The 12,702-nt window shown below is 37.3% G+C and overlaps 1 protein-coding gene across 3 annotated transcripts in view; it reads left to right on the top strand.

Moving 5' to 3' along the window:
• Positions 1–12,702, top strand: part of LY75 (lymphocyte antigen 75) — a 130,158-nt gene that overhangs the window by 36,607 nt on the left and 80,849 nt on the right. For all 3 annotated transcript variants that reach the window (XM_008513704.2, XM_008513703.2, XM_070580021.1), the window contains exons 14-17: positions 4,892–4,973; positions 5,905–5,973; positions 8,316–8,430; positions 12,330–12,365. In XM_008513704.2, coding sequence (XP_008511926.1) covers positions 4,892–4,973; positions 5,905–5,973; positions 8,316–8,430; positions 12,330–12,365 — 302 coding nt within the window. The remainder of the gene's footprint in view (positions 1–4,891; positions 4,974–5,904; positions 5,974–8,315; positions 8,431–12,329; positions 12,366–12,702) is intronic.

Below are 12,702 nucleotides of genomic sequence, written 5' to 3'. Positions count from 1 at the left end.
TAACTGTTAGGTTCTTAGCTACTCCCCACAGCCTTGAGATTAGATTATAATGAATGCAAAACTGAGACCAAATCCTTCCACACTTACAGACATTTATTAAACGTTCATTGAAGCAGACACAAAACATTTCATACAACCTGTTTTGTAAGCTTGACAACATCCCAGCAGTCTGTCCTTTTAGTGTTCCAGCCACCATCTTGCATGGAAGGTTCATTTGAGGCAAACGTGACAATACTCCAGGGTCAGGATTCTGTTCCCGTTGTAGTCCGTGTCAGGCAGTCCCAATCACCTGACCCATTGACTGGACATGGGACCCTTTAGAGGTCAAGCGCCAGACTCGTTTCTAGTGGTACAGGCTACCAGCCTCACCAGATTCTAATACCCTTTCATGAAGGGTGAGAGTGTCTCTAAAAACTTTAGCTTTTCCCCATATCTTGAATAACTTCAGTTTCGCCAGAGAGAGCCCATTTCTACATCACATGATTAACAAGCTTCTAATTTCACTGATATAAACTCATTTCTGACATTCACTCTGCTAATGACCAAAGCCTCAGGTGGCCTTGGATCACAAACGTCCCTGTGGTAGCCCCCTCTGGAGCAAGGCCTTTCCCTTACCCTACTGGTTCTCCCTGAGGTGAAAATTTCAAGCAGGGCATCATCTTACTGTCCCCTAGATCTTAAATTTGACACACACAATATCATACTGTCTAGGCTAAAGTATTTTTAAGTAAAATACTGACGTAAACAATTGAATTTTTGAATGGCAGCAAACAAGAGGTTGGGAACCTCTAAGTAGACAGGGGACCATGGATTAGTACTGAGCAATGAGGTTGCAGATGTTTGTGGAAATCAATTGATGGAAAGTGGGCTATCATATATGATACCAATGATCATTAAGAACTGCTATGTACTGGGGCCGGCCCGGTGGCACAGCAGTTAAGTTCACTCGTTCTGCTTCTCGGCCGCCTGGGGTTCACTGGTTCGGGTCCTGGGTGCAGACATGGCACTGCTTGGCAAAAGCCGTGCTGTGGTAGGCGTCCCACATATGAAATAGAGGAAGATGGGTATGGATGTTAGCTCAGGGCCATTCTTCCTCAGCGAAAAGAGGAGGATTGGCAGTAGTTAGCTCAGGGCTAATCTTCCTCCAAAAAAAAAAAAAAAACTCCTATATAGCGTAGATTACACTAGGAAACAAAACTAAAGCCTGAGAGGTAATTAAGGAATTTTTCTTCATTTGTGTCTTTGGTTCTGTTCACATTTGCCAAGTTCCCCCCCCCCCAAGTAAAAAATAATGCAAGTTCATTATGTAAAATTTGGGAAATATAAAAAAGGATAATGAAGAAAATAAAAATCACCTCAAATCCTAGCTCCCAGTTGTAAACTTAGTTAACATTTAGTGTAAATCCTTTCCATTTTCTTCCATTCCTATACATGTTTATTTTCCATAGACTGTACAATGTTAAACTCTTTTCTAATCGTGAAAGTAATGCATATTGAATTTAGAAAACAGAAAACACAAAGAAAAAGAAATCACCATAATCCTTTCAGTCATCGGGACCGTATTTTATTTGTACTCTCATCCCAGCAGCTAACACAATGCCCTATTAAGCAGACTGTGTTGTCTGCTTGATACCTGCTCCGTGAATAAAGAGATCATTTGCCGACACTGTATTTAGAAAGACAACATATTCTAAAACCAATCTTGTGACCATGGCTTGAAGGGAAGAAAGGAAACAAACCCATTTCTATCAGAAAATGATTCTAAAGCCTACTCCTTGAACACCTTAGCTTTTTATCTCGCGAATTGACCTTTCTCAGCAAGATGTCCATGGCCCAAATTGTGTATTGCGTGCCAAAGAGTTAAGTCAGATTACTGCTACACTTCTCACAATCCAAGTTCCACATCTCTATTTGTATTTCAATGAAAAGGATTCATGGTGCACTGAGTCATTAAGGCTCTAAGATCTTTGCAATTCTTAATGGCAGCCCACCAGGGAAAGCCATTGTAGAACAGAAATAGCCATAGGATTAGAGAAGAAAGCCTTGTTTGCAATGCCATTGCTGCTGTGTGCACTACCTCCTGTGCTGTGGCATGAATGGATTTAGATATAAATCTGAGGCTTTGCAGACTAAGCACCCTCATCAAATAGTATTTATTGAGGGTTATGGCTGAGATACTGTTTTCCTTAGAAACAAGAGGCAACAGGAAATTTGACTGAGAGTAAGAATTTTAACACAAATACACATGGCAACCTTTCATGCAATGTCTTCTTAACCTAATAGCCTTAAAACCGTATACTTAGTTCTTGGAGTAGAAAAAATTTATAAAGAGAGAAAATTTCAGTTTGATTTGATTTCCCAGTTATGATCCATATTTTTCCCTCAAATTTTCTAAAATCCATGTTAGAAGCATGCAGTGATTAATGTGACTTTCAATTTCTTCTCCTCTTTATCTGCCTACAGATAAACCAGGTCAAACCAGGAATAAGTTACAATTGAAGAAATATTTTCCACATCTTACCACACACATACAAAAACACCAATTAGCTATTATTTTCTGTATTTATAACCCACTAATGAATCTCTTGAAATGGAGGCTGAAATCTGTAAATGTCTGGGCTGAAATGAAGTTCAATCTCAGAACGTAGTGAAGAAATTTTGGACAATTAGGCAAACTCTGCTCTCTAGAAAACTGTTCTCTGAGACACAGCAGAGGAGGAGGCAGAAATGGGATTGAAAGCAGGTTTCTTAGGGGGAAGAAGTGAAGCTGAGAGCACTGGGCAGACAGGTTGGGGACGTCTCTGGAGAGGCTTTCAGTAGAAGCTGACTTGAGATGAAATGCAGGTGACGAAAGATCTTTGATCATCTTCCTGGTTGTACTGAAGATTGTGTAAAAAAGATAAAATATCTAATGCTTACTTTAGAGAAACGCAAAATTCTAACCAAATTCCCCAGGTCCAAATATATAATGTGCAAAGATTTGAAAGAAATGAAGTTATATCCCCAAGTAAGTGTTAGGAAGCAAACTTAACCTCCTCTTTATTTTAGCCATCTGACTTTAATTGTACTGTGTGTGGCAATTATCTAGACTCTGTGGTTTAGAAATCCAGCAATTGGTAAGAGTGATAAATTTGGAAGCCCATAAGAAAGCTCTGATTAGATGAAAATGCAAACTGCAAATTTCTCTTACAGCCACTAAATTCAAAGTGGATTTAATTGTCTCCACTAGATTTATCTTAGGTCTACAAATTGATGATCTTTCTCTATGAAAGAAAACAGTATAACAGTAAAAACTGAAAGGGGACAGTCCTCATATTCCATTGCCATAAGTTGAAAAGCTTCAAGTTGAAAAGATGAAATAGTGTTTATTGGTATTAAAATAATGAAGGAATGTTGAACAAAGAGATAAAGAAAAGCAATTATTTTATTAAAAGGTGAGAAATTAATTTAAAATTAAGTTTGCTGTAGCCCTTGATTTACTAGCAAATTTTTTAAATGCAGACATTATATTTCCCAGTAGTCTTGTAGCTGCACATTCCTGTAGTCCATGTATTCTACTGAGCTTGAGAATGGGGATTAATTTTAGATGTGGATCCTGCCCATTCTCTAATATGTGTTATATTTCTATGCTATAACATTTATATATGTATTGTGTATGCATATATAATGTACACTCATATGTACTGATCAATACATACCACATGCCATCAGAAGGTTAAATTATACGGGAAGTGGTCTACCCATTAAGGCCTAAAAAGGAAAATACATTTTAGAGAATATTTTCAAGTGGGGTTAGAGGTGAAGAAATCTTTTTAATGGTTCTATCACTTTTGTTTAGACTAGCAATATCTCCCTAGCTAGAGCATAAGTTTAATTGAGGAGAAAAAATCAGTTCCAATGAATGTCCCTGCTTCTATATGTTGTTGGACATATTCTTCCTTGAAATGCCTGACGTTTCTCCTCTCAGCCAATCTGAACACTGGCACATGGTAAACTCTCAGATTATGGCTCAAAAGAACTTAGCCATCCTTTGAAGGCTGTCTTTTATCCTACTAACCTCACAGAATGTTTCCTGACTCCCTGCAGTCCACAGGGAACTCTCCTTTTTCTGAACTTTTGTAGCACTTAAAATGTAAACAATTTGAATATCATTTGTTGTCTTTCAAAAATGGTCTTATATTTTCTTTGCTCATGTATGCCCTGTCTTCCTGACTAGATTATATGCCATTTGAGGGTGGATATCAGTCTTGTACTTTGTGTCACCATTGCACCTAGCTCAATGCCTTGTACATAGAAGTAGAATAGTTATGAGTGTTAAATACATTCACTTAAGTGATTGCTTAATTATATTGGTCTAGTATAAGCCATGGAGTTTGGCATTTAGAAAATACTTGAATACCTGTTTACTTGAAACTAAATGAGCAGTGGGAATTAAATTATTTTTTTAAATCTTGTTTGATAAAAATTTAGCCAAATGGTTTGTTGTGCGTTTTAAAGAAAAGATATTTGATAGTGTTACAGACAAACGCTTTAAGGAAATGCCGTTGTTGCATCTGGCTGTATCTGAAAACTTTGTCTAATATTGAAGCTCTGCAGTAAGTTTGGGTTAATCGCACACGTTTTTTTCCTCAAGTTCAGTGCAGAATAGTTTTTGCCTTTTATATGAATAAAATAACTTAAAATTTAGTTTCAACAAGTATGATACTTTTTCAACAGCTACCCCATATTTAGCGTTTAGTTTCATTTCAGAAGACTTTTTTATAGAGCTTGAAACTGTGCTTTTCAGTTAGTGACAAGGTCTTCTGAATAAACTTAAGTATTTTAGACATGTGAATGCTAAATATTTTTGCCAAATTTTTTTTTTTTTTTTTTTGGCCTCCTTTCTACCTAGTGGCCAACGTTGGCTGTGGATAGGTTTGAATAAAAGGAGCCCTGATTTAGAAGGATCCTGGCAATGGAGTGATCGTACACCAGTAAGTTTGAACTTTCTTGTTTGGGGTAGTATGGAAAGAATATTTGTTTCAAGAACCAGAAGCTGATTGTTAAATAATACATCCACATTCCATAGAACCATTAAAATTATGTAGATATATCTTTATTGAAATGGAGATAGATTCACCTATATGAAGTAGGGGAAAAACAAGTTACCAATCTCATTTTTATTAAAAAAAATACCCATATGTATAGTCTCTCTATATATAGTCCAAAAAATATAAAAGTATAAATATATAGATATAGTGGTCATCTTTGGGTAGTACAAGTGGTTTTTTCTTTTTCTTTGTATTTTTTTCCTTTTTTTTCATAATGAGAAGCTTTTATCATCTAAAAATGTAAGAGTTATGTAAAAAAGAAAACATCTTTATTGGGGGGAATAATTTGTTTGGAGGGAACCTTAAAAATTATTTCAAATGTTTACATTATCCTAAAGAGAGATTTTAAGTAACACTTTTAAGAGCAAATTATTCTCAAATATTAAATATTCGCTCCACATTACCATTGTGTCAATTCATCGTGTATTCTTTCTAAATGTAAAATTCCTTGACTTTCATTTTCAAATTGGAACATATCTGAGAATACTTAATCGAGCAGCTAGCTTTTCAACACATGCAAAAAAAATATGTCTTTAGCAAGCTCCCGATACTCTGTGACTCCAACTGGGAACTTAATACACCGTTAACCTCCACTTCTGAAACTGTGGCTTCCTTTCTTTGGAAACTGATGACATTATGATGTTTTCTAAGTCCCCTCGTGATTTAGCATCCTGATATAAAAAAAAAGAGATGAAAAAGTTTTCCTTCCATGGCATATGAATGCGCTTGAGTTATTAAAGCTGCCCAAATTACATCTAAATTGCAAACATTTATACATCAGTCTTAAATTCTCAAGCCTCTCTTGTCTTTCAAGGTATCTACTATTATCATGGAAAATGAATTTCAGCAGGATTATGATATCAGAGACTGTGCTGCTGTGAAGGTCAGTACAATGCTGCAAAATCTGCATATTTAAAAAATAAATCTGGCATCGCGTACAGTCAGGCAACAGATCCATGGGTTGCCTTTTGTGTGTGGAGCATGATATTAGGTGCCGTGGGAGGCAAGAAGTAGACCGATGGCCCCACCCTCAAACAACCTAACTTACACTTAATTTGAGAAGATAAAATTCATATTCAAGAAAGATGGTTCTTATGACTACATAGTAATAAACTTCAAATGAATAGGCTGAAGAGGGCTAATGAAACTCAGAAGAGGAAGTGATTCCTGTGGACTATTTCCAGAAAGAGATGGGACTTGAATTGGACCTTAAGGATGGATAGAGTTTGTACAGATAGGATAGGGTAAGGCTTCCTAGTGGGGAATGGAGTGAGGAGGTGACATAAAATAAAAGGGAGTGGAAAGGAGGGGCTGAGGCAGAGAGGAGAACAGAATACAGATCAAGAAGTTTTAGTTGGCGCTGTGGTTGAAAACAAAGCTGGGAAATTAGACTACTGCCAGATTAATGAGTTTGTGCGTTTTTTGGTAGGTAACAGAGCATTGTTAAAGTTTTTTCACATGAACTAAAGAGGGTGTGAGATTCATCTTGAGACAGATTTCAAGGTGCAACGGATAGGACCGGAAGACATAAAAGACTAGTCAGGCAACTTTCTTTGCAGAATTCCTTTGTTTATTCATTCCATAAGTAATATATCCAAACAGTGTGCGACGCTCTGGGAGAACAACAATGACAAGGTATAAAACAGGTGTTGTCTTCACAGAACTTACAGCCTAGCAGGAGATAACGACAAGTAAGCAAGCAATTACAAAGGCTGTGACAGGCGAAGTATAAGCTTTATGCCAAAGCAAGAGTGTTATGGGAGAGTAATAATGCTGGTGATGGTGGCAATGATGATGATGACAGCAGCAGCTAATGCTTCTTGCTTCATGAGCTAGGCACGGTGCTAGGCATGTCACATATGTTATTCACTTAATACTTAAACAACCTCATGAGATAGGTTCTGTTCCCATATTCATCTCACGAGGAAGAAATTTGAGCTCTGAGTAACTTACGTGGTTATAGAACTAAAATTTAAACCCAAGTGTCTGGATCTACTATGCTGTATGACTACGCATTTATAGAAACAGTCAGAAGAGCTACTGGTTTATGGAGAAAATACTACATTTTAATTTAGATATTTTGACTCTAAGCTAGCAGTAAGAAATATCCTATATAGGAAGTTGAAATCAAGAGACTGGAGTTGAATGGAAATTGTATATTTAAAAAAGTACAAAGGGCCAATAAGTAGATTTGGGGGAATTGCCAATTGTAAAATGTAAGAAGATGTGGAAGGAAGAGACATATAGATAATATCTTTGCTCTGTAAGTCCAAGAAAGAGATTCAAGAAGGTGGTTGACCAGAAGTGTTACAGGAAGGTTGAGACAAAGAACTGAGAGGCCATTGGAAAGCACTGTTTACAAAGTAACTTCTAGTAATAAAGTGTATAGTATCATACCATTTTTGTAGAATTCCCAGTTTAACATATGGAAAGGCGAAAACTTCAGAGAAGCTTGTGAAGTTTCCAGAACATTGATGCAATAAACTATACTATGTCTATGTAAGTAGAGTCCCCATGTGTGAAGAGATTTGAAAATCTACGAAAAAACTAAATAGAGGAAACACTGGTGCAGCGTGCAACAGGAACTAGGCCAGCCAGGGCAGTGATCTGCAAGGAGAATCTTACCTCACCTGCCACAGTACCCACCAGAATCTTGGCCTTAAGAGAAAACAGTCCAAAAAGTGATGGATGCTCCTCCCAGATCGTGCCCTCCCCTCTCCTTTCTCTCTTCCTTGCTGATTGAAATTTTTAGAGAACCACCTTGGACCACGTGGAGGAGGATAACATCCTAACAATGCAGAGCCACACCAAAGAAGGAATGTGGGCTCCTGGTGCCAGACCTTTATATCACTTTTTTATGGATCTGCTTTAATAACAGCCTAGTGTTTGGAAACCACTGAAGTAAATATTCTTTTCTAGCTTGATCTTTCCCAAATTTAAAGGTGTGAGATCCTACAGTTTTGTATCAACAAAAACAAAAACAAAAAACCTGATAATTTTCATTTGGACGTAAACATGACCTTATATTCCCTTTATCAGCCCTTTGAAGGCTCTTTCTTAGGCTCTTCCTGTTTAAACACTGTGTTTATTCGTGTGTTCATTCAATAAACAAATATCTTAGGTGCTAGAGCTAAAATAGAGTTAAAGACCACAGGGCTTAAAGTTTAGTGTTTTATAAGGGCTGCATCAACATCAAAATATTTTGCAATCCTCTTCCTTCTTTAGGTCGTTCATAACCCATGGCGAAGAAGCTGGTTTTACCATGAGGACAGGGAATTTATTTATTTAAGGCCTTTTGCTTGTGATGCGAAACTTGAATGGCTGTGCCAGATTCCAAAAGGTAAGTGGCAGTTATTCCTTTTCACAGTCTTCTCATGTGAACACTGTGAATGCCGAACCAAAAGTACCTAAGAGAGCATTTTGTCTATAATTATAATTTTAAAAAGCCTAGGAAGGTGCAGTTAATGTATTAAGCTTTATCCTGCCTGACTCCTACCCCTAGCAGAAGGCTGGGTTATTGGAATAAGATGGTACCTTCCTCTTGGATCATGAAAGTGTTTGTATGGAAGATAAAATTTAAGGCTAATTTAGAGAGATTAGATTTTGGAATGAAAGATTATTTCAAGTAAAAGAAGACATATAGCAGATGAAATCATTTTAATTTTTATATTGATGCAAAATGAAGATAAGCTTGGGAAGCATGTGACAAGAGTCAAGAAATCAAAATTTGGCAGGTCCCTGTAAAATGTAGAAGCAATTTTCAATGAACTCCAAAACTGCTGATAGTTTATGGAATTCAAATTCCAATTCGGGAAACCAGTTAGCTTGATAGTAGAGGCTTTGGTGACAAAAAGGAGAGAAAATAAATAGATTTCCTTTTACTTAGCTTTTTACTAGGGAAATGTTAAAGAAATATTAAGGAAAATGTTGAGATTACTCCCAAATTGTTTTTAAATAATTTTTATTGAATATGTTAAATTAATTAGTGGTAAATGCACAGAAAACTCTAAAATGAATTTCTGAACTGAATGTAAACAGATCATGGAAACTAAAGGTATATCCTCCTACAAGTTCTCAAAGAACCTGAAGGTTACATCGTGGAACTAGTATTAGAAGATAGTTCTTCTAATTGTTCTTTTTCCTTAAAAAAGGCCTTTAAAAAAGCTTCAATGTGACATCTGATACAGTAACTGGCAAGTCTCTTGCGCAAAGGCAAATTGGCAGGCCATTAATAAAAAGGGGATTGTGTGTGTGTGTGTTGATGGGGTTTTCCAAAGGAGAAATTGTACTTGAATTATTCCTGATTATTTGATAAAACCTGAGGGAGAAACAAAGGAAAATCAGTTTGTATACCCTTCACACAGATGGAAAAGTAAATAATATATATAATTAATTTGGACAATGTCTCTGGTTTGAAGCATTAGTGGTGACGCTCCCATTAGTCTTTGGCATTTGTTAGCATGCCACAGAGAGTGTCATTGCTCCCTCCAATAATGCCCACATGGTAGCTGCTACCTGCTGCCTCCTGTTTGAGTGGTGGGGCAGATCCAAGAGTTTACACCAGAGCAACCTTAGAAATGACAAACCAGTAAACACAGGAAACATTACAAAGAGTATGTGGTTTCCTTTATTCTTTTCTTTTCTTTCTTTCTTTTTTTTTTTTTTTTTTTGGTATGGAAGATTGGCCCTGAGCAAACATCTGTTGCCAGTCTTCCTCTTTTTGCTTGAGGAAGACTGTTGCTGAGCTAACATCTGTGCCAATCTTCCTCTATTTTATGTGGGATGCTGCCAAAGCATGGCTTGACAAGTCCACACCCTGGACCCCAACCTGTGAACCCCAGGCTGCTGAAGCGGAGTGTGCAAACTTAACCACTATGTCATTGGGCTGGCCCACCTTTTTTCTTTTTTATATATTTTTATTTTAAACAAAAGAGAAGGGAATTAACTAACTTAGCAAATATAAATCAATTAACCAAATAAATAAATCTTCTAAATAATTGCATCCCTGCTTTCCCCATGCAGAAACAAAATTAAAAACTAAAGAACTTCCTGTCTCAGCCTATTCACGATCATTTGAAGCAATTAATGATTGTTTGATCCAGAGTTTAAAGGTTAACTCTTCTTTGATAGTGCCTGAATTTCTAAATTACATGTGTTACATTCACCTGCTTTGATCTTTTCTTGGGTGTTAGAGCAGCCAAACAAAGTCTGCTCAACTTGACACTCTATATTAATCTGTATTTTTGCATTTTCTTAAAGCAGTTTACCTCTTCAATAGCCTAAATTATCATACCTTTTCTCTACCTCTTGACTATTGATTACCTGATCCAGCTGGTTCTAATTAGACTCTGCTTCTCTAGAAGGGATATTCTGACAATGTAAAAATTTTAAATAGCCATAACCTCTATAGATCTATATCCTTTTTAAATACAGTCATGCACTGCATAACGATGTTTCGGTCAACAGTGGACCGCATATATGACAGGGGTCCCATAAGATTAGCACCATATAGCCTAGGTGTGTAGTAGGCTACACCATCTAGGTTTGTGTAAGTACACTCTATGATGTTCACACAATGAAATTGCCTAGTGACGCGTTTCTCAGATGTATCCTCATTGTTAAGCAAGGCATGACTGTGTTCTTGTTTTAATTGAGAAAACAGTATCAAAAATAGGGCTCATAAAAATGTTTTTAGGAAGATTACCTTTAATGCCACTACCCAAACAAAAAGTTTTTTATATTATATTTCTTGATACCTTGTACACACATATTTGTAATCTAGTGTAAAAAACACCTTGTGTTCTGCTTTTCTCACTAATTTAGAGAAATTTGAAGGTTAGACATAGCTTCCTCCAACACACAAATAGACAGAAGTCTTTGACAAGATTACAAATAAGAAACTATGTATATTTTTAACTGATTTGCAGGATTGTTTATGGACAGTATCCAATATGCAGAGAACTGCCTCAGACGGAGAAACCAAGGATACTGTATATGTACGCAGTTCTCTGAGTAGGGTCTTCCCATGCATCAGGCCCTGATTCAACAGTAAAATTAAAACCACCTGTTTTACATTCTAATTTCCAAGATTCGTCATATTACATCTTTGACTTGAAACCAGTGTAACCTACGGCCAGAATGAAAAGGAAAAGGAAAGCAACTAGTGTCCTGGGAAGAACTGCTCTGTGCCTGCACCTGTGCTGGGTGCTTCCATAGGGGCATCTTACCTGATCTTCAAACTGTCTTTGTGAGTTAGGTAGTAGAGTCTTGTTTTTACAGAATAGAAAGTTAAGGCTCAAGGAATTAAGCAACTATCCAAAGTACTGCAGCAGCAAAGTGTCTGAGGGCATTGGAACACTGACCCACCCAACCTCAAAGCCCATGATTCTTCTTAAGTGCTGTATTTCCTCTTTTTTTTTTTTTTTTTTTGAGTAGGATTAGCCCTGAGCCAACATCTGCCACCAATCCTCCTCTTTTTGCTGAGGAAGACTGGCCCTGAGCTAACATCTGTGCCCATCTTCCTCTACTTTATATGTGGGACGCCTACCACAGCATGACTTTATAAGCGTTTCATAGGTCCGCACCCAGGATCCGAACTGGCAAACCCCAGGCCACCGAACGAAGCAGAATGTGTGAACTTAACCACTACGCCACCGGGCGGGCCCCTGATTTTTATTCTTCTCTCAGTTGTGTCTCTCGCCTTCTCAAAAAGTTCGGTACTGGATCATTGTACATTGTTTCCAAGGATATCCTGGGACACAGTAAACTCTACCAACCTGGGTTTACAGAGCAATTACTCAAATTCCATTAGATGGAGATGTGATTCCTGAATAACCACATCCGACAATGATGATAATTCTGGTGCATATTCCTTAGTGCTTCTATGTAATGTATATATTATCATCATTTACTTATTTGTACTATTTAATTATTAGCTATATTTTATCCATCTGGTCTTCCTTTGTGACTTCCATGATACAAGGTAGAGAACTGCTAGTAATACTTTATTAATATTTAACAGATCTGCCTTTTTGGTTGCTGCTAAAACAACTTTAAGCATAGGCCCCACAAAATTCAAACTGAAGTGATTGTAACATGAAGGGAAATGATTTGGCCAGAAATGGACAAGCTTCAACAATGGTGCAAGTCTTCTGGGTTACGTAAAAGGCCCTACTTAGGATATGCCGTGATCTGTAATTGGATACTAAACTTAAGCCACTTATTTTCTTCCTTTTACAGGCCGTTCGCCAAAAACACCAGACTGGTACAATCCAGGTGAGTTAAGAAAACTAAAATTTAGCCAAAGCTGCTTTTGCCTTTTCAGGGATGTATTTTGTTAATTATTTAAGCCCAGGCCTAAGTGCCAGCTTCTTCTCTATCACATCTTCAAATGAGATGAAATGCCTCCAGGCGGGGAAGGTGATTGGCTGGTTTGGGATGAGGCTATGAGGCTGGGTTTGTCCTTCTCTGTGAGTTCAGGAGGATGTCAGAGTCACTCACTGGCTCAGGAATCCTTGGTTTCTTCCAGGCAGCACTGCCCTGACCAGAGAGAACTACTAATCTAAATGGATTACTATTACTATTAGTAAATTACTATTTATAAATAATTTGG

This window comes from Equus przewalskii, chromosome 17 (genome assembly GCF_037783145.1).
Source record: "Equus przewalskii isolate Varuska chromosome 17, EquPr2, whole genome shotgun sequence".
Taxonomy (NCBI): domain Eukaryota; kingdom Metazoa; phylum Chordata; class Mammalia; order Perissodactyla; family Equidae; genus Equus; species Equus przewalskii.
Note: the sequence above shows the minus strand (reverse complement) of the source record. Positions and strands in the feature narration are given on the sequence as shown.